At 47.2% G+C, this 8,437-nt stretch overlaps 1 protein-coding gene across 1 annotated transcript in view; it reads left to right on the forward strand.

The window, feature by feature from the left end:
- Positions 1–5,325: 5,325 nt before the first annotated feature.
- Positions 5,326–8,437, forward strand: part of LOC126984167 (uncharacterized) — a 165,522-nt gene continuing 162,410 nt past the window's right edge. The window contains exon 1 of the mRNA XM_050837579.1: positions 5,326–5,639. Coding sequence (XP_050693536.1) covers positions 5,394–5,639 — 246 coding nt within the window. The 5' untranslated portion in view covers positions 5,326–5,393. The remainder of the gene's footprint in view (positions 5,640–8,437) is intronic.

Genomic DNA, 8,437 nt, shown 5'->3' on the forward strand with positions numbered 1-8,437 from the left:
TGTTTTTCTTTGTTTTTTTTTTCTATGTCCGCGTTTTTTTCCTCCTTGTCAATCTTTATTTTTTTGTTTCTGTATCGTGTTTTTCACCACCAGTTCATATTTTGTTGTTGTTTTTGTTTATAATGTTGTTTATTTGTGTTAATTAAGGGATTTTCTTCCTTATATTCTTGTTATTTCTTATACTGTTTTTGCTTTATTTCTTTTTCTCCGTTTTTTTTTCTTTACCTTATTTTCCACCTCTAGTAAATGGTATTGTTATTGTTGTTGTTGCTGTTGTTATTTTTGTTTTGTTTTTATATTAACGCTGTTTATTTACATGCATTCTTTCATTCTTAATGCTACTTTTTCTCTCTTTTCGTTAGTTTTTGCTCGTCCTTCAGTACTCTTCTTCTTCGTTCTATACTGTTTTTTTTCTATTCTCATTCCGTGTCTTTGCGGCTTCAAATAATTATAACACTTTGGGGGAGCGATCTTTGAGGTTTGGTTATTCTATTACGGCCAAGTCCGCATTACATGTCATTAGACCGCAGAAATATGATTACAGCAGATAGACACAGATAAGAGAATAACGTCAATCTGATACAAACTACATATTCACCAAAATCGTGAGAGTAAGAAAAACTACATCTCGCAAAAAAAGTGAATATGTATCTTTTCCTTTCTTTTTCTTCTTTTCCTCCTCTTTTTCTGGTCTTCTTTCTCTAACCTTCCCGCGTACCCAAACCACAATTAATGTTCTTCTTCTATTCTAAAGGAAGTGAGGTTTTTGAAGCGTTGCGATTACTTATCTTCAACTGTTCGATATGATAGTCAAGATTTTATTCCATTTTTTTTATATATTCCTCCCCTTAAGTTTCCTGCACTCTCCCTCCGCTACTACTACTACTACTACTACTACTACTACTGCTACTACTGCTCTACTTTCTCCTCCTCCCCCTCCTAGTTATTCCTCTCCCTCCTCCTCTTCCCCTTTCCCTTCCTCCTCTTTTTCTCCTCTTCCTCCTCAAACTTACTCCTCTCCCTCTTCCTCTTCCTCTTCCCCTTTCTCCTCTTTTTCTTTCTTTCCTTTGTCTACCACCTCAATTTGGTTATTCTCCTCTTCACTGCCTTCTCCTGATCATTATCCTCCTCCTCCTCCTCCTCCTCTTCTTCTCCCTCCTCGTTCTCCTCCTCCTCAACTTCCTTTTCCTTCTCAACCTCTACTTCCTCCTCCTCCTCTTTTCTTCATTATCCTTCCTCCTCCTCCTTCTCCTCCTCCTCCCTCTCAACTTCCTCTTCAACCAACCTCTTCCTCCTCTTCTTTCTTCTTCCTTCTCCTCCTCCTCCTCCCTCTCAACTTCCTCTTCAACCAACCTCTTCCTCCTCTTCTTTCTTCTTCCATCTCCTCCTCCTCCCTCTCAACTTCCTCTTCAACCAACCTCTTCCTCCTCTTCTTTCTTACTTCTCCTCCTCCTCCTGCGCATTATCACGGCATCATGATAAGCTCCCAGACGCAGACAGGAAACGTCACTATCCCTAATTAAGGCGGAATTACTTAATTGTGAGGAAGGGCCGGCCTCAAGGGGAATGAATGGAGTCTTAAGTAGAGTAATTAGCGGCCACTGTCTCCGTCCGTCTCCGTGAGTGTGTTTCCGCGCTCAGAAATACACGAATGACTGGCCTCTGTGTGTGTGTGTGTGTGTGTGTGTGTGTGTGTGTGTGTGTGTGTGTGTGTTTTGTGGAATCTGACCAAACAACAGCAACATTTGGGCCCTAAGAAGCATAAGTCATTACAGATGTGCATGGAATATATAGAAAGAACACGAGGAAAAGGAAGACTTGAATTAGGGAGAGAACTGAGTGAAGGAGGTTAGGTTAGGTGAGGTGAGGTGACGGAGAGGAAGGAAATGAAGGTTAGGTGAGGTTAAGTGTGGTGAAGGAGGAGAGGCTAGGTTAGGGAAAGTGAAGGAGAGGAGGAAGGAACTGAGTGAAGGAGGTTAGGTTACGTGAGGCGAGGTGACGGAGAGAAAGGAAATGAAGGAGGTTTGGTAAGGTTAGGTTAGGTGAAGTGAAGGAGAGGAGGAAGGAAATGAAGGAGATTATGTAAGGTTAGGTAAGGCGAAGAAGAGGAAGGAAAGAAGGAGGTTAAGATAGGGTTAGGTAAAGTGAGGCGAAGGAGAGAAGGAAAAAAAATGAAGGAGGTTTGGTAAGGTTAGGTGAGGTTGGGTGCGGTGAATGAGAGAGAACAAGGAAGGGAACGAGATGGGACAGGGAAGGCGGGCCGAGCATGTCGTGGTCACCGAATGCTAATCTTCAAAATACTCGATGTTGGTTCACGCTGACTCGCTAACATACGGGCGAGTCCCATGCAAGGCGACGGCTAATGGGAACTCATATGCGCCATTATTTTAGGGCAACGCTCCATTAGGCGAGGCGTTAAGGCGGTAATGGGGGCAACATTGACGGAGTAAGGCAGCGTCGAGGCGGGCATACCACCACTCATGTCCACAACTTTTCGCTAATCAAAAAATTGCAGGAAGAGGCAGGTAAGGAGGGAGGTAGTGAGGTAGGTTGGTTGGCAGGTAGGAGAGTGCCCGGTATTCGTTTATGTCCGTATATTCCACACAATCTCGAAGTGCATTTTTTCACACTTTTCATCTTTTTTTCCAATGCTTTTAGGTAAGGTAATGCGGGTAAATATGTGTGTTATTATGGTCTGGATACGTGCAGGAAAGCTGTTTGTGGCTGTTCGTGTGAATGGGAATGACATCAGCTTAAGCGTTTTTGTATTCATTTTTGTGTGTAATTTCATGTTTTCTCGTTAATGTATACAGGTAAAAGTATTCGTTGTAAGCCAAACGATACGTGCGTTCTCAGTTCTTTCGTCAATATGCAACTTTTTTTTATAACAAAGGAGACAGCTCAAGGGCACAAAAAAAGGAAACAACAATAAAAAAAAAAAAGCCCGCTACTCGCTGCTCCTAAAAAAAAGAATCAAAAGTGGTGGCCGAAAGAGAGGTCAATTTCGGGAGGAGAGGTGTCCTGATACCCTGAACCCTTAAACTAAATATCTTCGTTGTAAGCCAAACATTTACGTGCGTGTTCTCCGATCAGCGTTAGTTGTACCCGTTTTCGTACCCGAAGGACCCAGTTTAGATGTTTCTCGTAACGCTGTAAGTCCGATATTCACTCAGAACGAAACCCTGACGTGAACCTTTTCCTTAACACCAACCACGTCCGCCTCCGCCTGGCTCCGGTCCGACCAGCTCCTCTCCCCTTCACGCTGTTCTCCCTTCACTACATTCCTCGGTAAATCCAGGATTGCCTTCTCTTAGCGCTTCTCAGAGGGACGAGGCTACTTTACTCCTGCACACGCTTTTATGCACCATTTACTTCACTTTTCTCCTGTCCGTCTTACACTCTCCCTCCCTCCCCCTTATCTCCTCCGCGTTTTATCTTCCTCCCTCCTTCCCTCCCTCCCTCGCTCGCTCTTTCTGTCTCCCCCGCAAGAGCAGCCTCGTGATGATGGGTGATGATGCCCTTAACAGCATGAGGAATGATGACCCGTAGCTTGCCTGGCCTCGGCGGCACACACACACACACACATACACACACTTACACACACACGTAGTCGTCCTGGTTCTTGAGGGCATTAAAGAAAGCCTGACGTAATAACCCGCTTGAGGAATCGGGGCGGACAAGATGCATTTGAAGCCTTTAGAGTGTGAAAGTAATTTATACTCGCTTCAGGATCTTTGGGGGCGCTGGGTGTAGACGTGGGTGTCGAGGTGCCGGGGTGTTCAGGGAGCCAGTGTGTCACCCTTGCTGCCGCTCCTGTGTGCAAGTGGGTCACCCCGCCGTCCCCCCCTCGACTCATTAACCAATAAAGGGGTGACGAGGCTACTTGGCACCCCCTACCCTTCAGCCCTCCGCCTCCACCCCTCCAGCGGGCGCCCCTTCGTCAGCGTCTTGTGGGGAGGGGCTGCACGTGCGTCGCGGTGTTAATTGGCGTAATAGGGAAGGATCTCCTCGGCCTGGCGGCGCGCTGAGGCAAAGGGAGGGACGGGGACAGGAGGAGACGAGGCGACAGGGAGACAAAGGACGATGAAGGATGGGAACTTGAGCAACAGCATAAAGAACGTCGTACCCAAAACTACTGTACGCTACTTACACGCTGCGACCGCCATGCCCCCGTCTGCCGCGCCAGTGTGGGAGTCCTTCAGGCCCCCTTCACGCCTCCTTCATTAGGATTACGTGTTTAGGAAGGCGAACGTACGCAAGCACTTCCTTTACCGAACAGCTCAAAGTCGACGATTGAAAACCCTCCTTCTATTCTGCCTCCTCCTCCTCCTCCTCCTCCTTCTCTTCCTTTGCTCAGCATCAAGACAAAAGTGACAAGGTCGTCCGTTGAGGGCAGTGAAGGGGTAAGAGAGAGAGAGAGAGAGAGAGAGAGAGAGAGAGAGAGAGAGAGAGAGGGAGGGAGAGGGAGAGGGAGAGAGCGAGATGCGGGAAGGGGATCAGAAGCAGTTACGGATTGGGTTAGATTAGGTAAACGTGACAAAAAAAATAATGAACCAAACCCCCCAAAAAGTCACAAATCTAACACAGCGTCAAGACACGGAAGACAAAGCCACAAGTGAGAAAGGAAGGGATGGGAGGGAAAGGAGGGGAGGAAGGGAAGAAAAAGCTTACAAGTCACGGAGGGAAGGTGACAATGAGCTCGAGGGGGGAAGAGGGGGAAGGGAAACTAAACGTAAGGAGACGGGAAAATGAGATGTAATAGGTCATGTAAACTACTGCTAATGACAGGCTACAAGGGGCCACACGCTGCATCGTTAGTATAGAGGGAGAAAATGAGTTACCTGGGAGAAGAGATTTACCGACACAGGTGAGACGCCGAGACGCTACTGACAGGTAATTGGTCCCCGCGCACCTCCCCTTCTTATTCCTTCCCTTTCTCTTTCGCGCCAGCCTGCCTTTTAATCTCTCTACGAAGTTTATCATTTCCAGATTGCACTTAATTGCTCTACGGCTTGAAATTAATCTTCCGCTAGTGTGTGGAATGACTGTAATTAGCCTCCACTTGTGCTGTTGTGTGTGTGTGTGTGTGTGTGTGTGTGTGTGTGTGTGTGTGTGTGTATCCAGACTCGTGTGGGAATTATATTTTTTTACACGGCTGAATTCCTAGTTTGTTTTTACGGACCAAAGCTGTCAGGTAATATTTTTTTCTTATTCCTGTTTATCTTTGTAATCCATGTATGAATGTGTCTGTCTGTGTGTGTGTGTGTGTGTGTGTGTGTGTGTGTGTGTGTGTGTGTGTGTGTGTACAGGCTCCCCATTCCCCGTCTCACCCTCGCTCCGTAGCACCGTGACGGCCGTGTAACATAGCTCGTTGCCAACACTTGGGAGGCGGCATGCAGCGCGCGCCTCACCACAAGAGCCGAGCAAGAGGCGGGCAGCGGCAGGGAATGAAGAGAGAAGGGACCCGAGTGTTTGCCCGGCTCCACCACAACACCCTCTCCTCCATGCACTCCACCTCCGCGGGCGCACGAGAATCAGGAAACACACACAAGGGATTACCATCACAAGAGACACTTGCTCCGACCCTAATCCCTTGTCAAGCCGTACAATGCCATTTGGCCAATTTGCGTGTTAAAGAAGTGAGCTTTTATGCATAATATAGGAGAAAAAAAGAGTGTGTGTGTGTGTGTGTGTGTGTGTGCAGGGAACAAATGCGGGTTGGCCTTGAAGGGTCATTGCGGAGTCTACCACTACCTCGTGTAACGCCGCGATGAGGGTGGAGTGCTGTTAAGGGCGTGAGTAAGAGGAGGAGGAGGAGGAGGAGGAGGTCGGAAAGAAAGAAAGAGAAAGGTGGGGATGGTGGTGATGGTGGTGGTGGGAGAAGAAAGAAAGAGTTACACTGTGAATCATTGTATGGAAGCGATTGGTTAAGAATGGACTGAAGGAGACGAAAAAGAGAGAGAGAAAAAAATAGTGGAAGTCAAACAGGCGGAGCAGGGGGATGGACGAGGGAGGGAGGGAGGGCAATGAAAGGAGGGTGAAAGAAGGAGAATAAAGCAGTGTACGGAAGGGAATATTTAAACAATGCAGGAGGCGTAAAAATCACAGAAACAGGGCACAGTTGATAGACCAAGGAAAGGAAGTAGAAGAGGATACAATAGGGTTGAAGAAAAAAAAGGTGAAAGATGAGAGTTGAAGGGCAGAGGAAGGGGATAGGAGGATAAAAGAAAATGGGAAGTGGGAGCAGAAACGAGAAGTAGAGGAATGAAAGAAGAAAGATGATGGAGAAAGAAGGAGAATGGGAGGGAGGAGGAAGAGGGCAGGTGGGGACAGAAGATAGGGGATGACTGTGGGTGGAGGGAGGAAGATGGGAAGAGGGGAGGAAGGAGACAGAGACAGGTAGGTGGGGAGAGGAAGAGTGGGAAGAGGAGAAGAAGGGGGACAGAAAGGTGGTAGCTGTGAAGGTGGGGAGATAAAGAGTGGGAAGAGGGAAAGAAGGGGCAGATGGGTGGGGTGGGGAGAGTTAGACTGGGAAGAGGGGAGGAAGGGAACAGAAAGGTGGTAGCTGAGGGTCGGGAGGCAAGGCAGGGCGGTCGGTGTGGCGGGGAGGGGGAAGGAGAGAGAGAGCGAGATAAGTTGGAGAATTGGAAGATGAGAGTAAAAGTGACGTTGAAAACAGACCCATGGCGGTGCATGTCACTTCACGACTAAGCACCTAAGTAGTGTACCCGCGTCACCCCCTCCCCCCCTCCCCCCCCTCCCCCCACCGAGCCGCACCGTGACCAAACTTGCACCCAGGCACGACCCAGAATGCCTTGTCCAGAGGTAGCCACGCCCTCCTCGCTGCCACGACGCCCATGCCTTCCCGTGACCCGTTATGCGGCAGGGCAGGGCTGTGAGGGAGCGAGTGTCACGTTCAGTTACTTTAGTGTTATATTCACGACTTAACTTTTTTTTTTTGCAGTATTGGAAATATCTCAAGACAAGTGACAAAAATAAGACATAAAAACAGCCTGCTAAAAAAATCTGGGTGCCTGTATTTTATTTCTGTTTTTTTGCACAAGTCGAGTTTTTTTTTATCATACTGTTATCTTACATTGCCATTATTTTAACTTTTTGGACTCAGAAAACTAGAAATGCGAAACCAAGAGTAAAGATTGAAGTATTTTTTGTTTAGATAACTGGAGAGAGAGAGAGAGAGAGAGAGAGAGAGAGCGAGCTGTCACTGTTTGTTTGTTTGCTTTTATGTCTGTCTGTCTGTCTGTCCGTTCGTATGTTTGTGTGCTTATGTGACAACGAAATTAATGTGTAAGGAAACACTACAAATAACGTGAGAGAGAGAGAGAGAGAGAGAGAGAGAGAGAGAGAGAGAGAGAGAGAGAGAGAGAGAGAGAGAAAATCAAAATAGAAGCAATCCAAACTCAGCCTTCTTAAATATTTTGGCGCATGTGAGTGAAATAAATGGACCATCACCTCACAGACAGACACAACAGACAGCGACACAGGAGCAAGAGAGACAGAGGAAGAGAGAAAGGACGAGAGAGAGGGAGAGGGAAAGAGGGGTGTGAAGGGGGGCGGGGGATTTGCACTGTGATGATCAGGGGCTTTCTCGTCCGTGTTGTGTGGGTCTGTAGTTGCTGTGGTCCGTGTTATTTGATAATTAGACAGTGGTCGGATGTTTGTGGCGTCATGATAACAGGGGACTTGAAGTTAATTAGTGGGAGTGGGCGGCGCGGCGACACACACGGCCGAACACACACACACACACACACACACACACATATGCACAGACACACATGCACAGACACGCTCATTCGCTCTGTCATGTGTGTGTGTGTGTGTGTGTGTGTGTGTGTGTGTGTGTGGTTGCTGCAAGGGCGTCGATACAATGTTATTTTTTTGTGTGTGTGTGTATGTGCGTGCATGTAAACACCCTTTTTGTCATGTCTCCCTTTATCACATCATTACACACACACACACACACACACACACACACACACACACACACACACACACACACACACACACACACACACACACACACACACACACACACACACACACACACATCCGCTCTTGGCCCATTCCTTTTGCTCATTCCTTTCCTCCTCCCGCCCCTCCCTCTCTTCTCCTTCCTCTTCCTCCTCTTTATCATACCTCTTCTTGTTAGTCCTAAACGTATACATGATTATAATTTGCCTGTCTTCATTCCGTCCTTCCTTTCTTCTCCGTCTCCCTCCTTCATTGATTATTTTCACTCATTCTACTCCTTTCCTTCCTTCCCTAACTTTCTCCTTATTCCCTTCTTCTCCCCTTCATTCTTTCTTCCATTCCTTATCTTTCTGTCTTATTCTGTTCTCCCTCCTTTCTCTTGTTCCTTCATCCTTTGTTTCTCCCTCCCTTTTTCATTTCCTCCCTTAATTTACTTCATTCTTTC

Source organism: Eriocheir sinensis, chromosome 56, assembly GCF_024679095.1.
Source record: "Eriocheir sinensis breed Jianghai 21 chromosome 56, ASM2467909v1, whole genome shotgun sequence".
NCBI lineage: Eukaryota > Metazoa > Arthropoda > Malacostraca > Decapoda > Varunidae > Eriocheir > Eriocheir sinensis.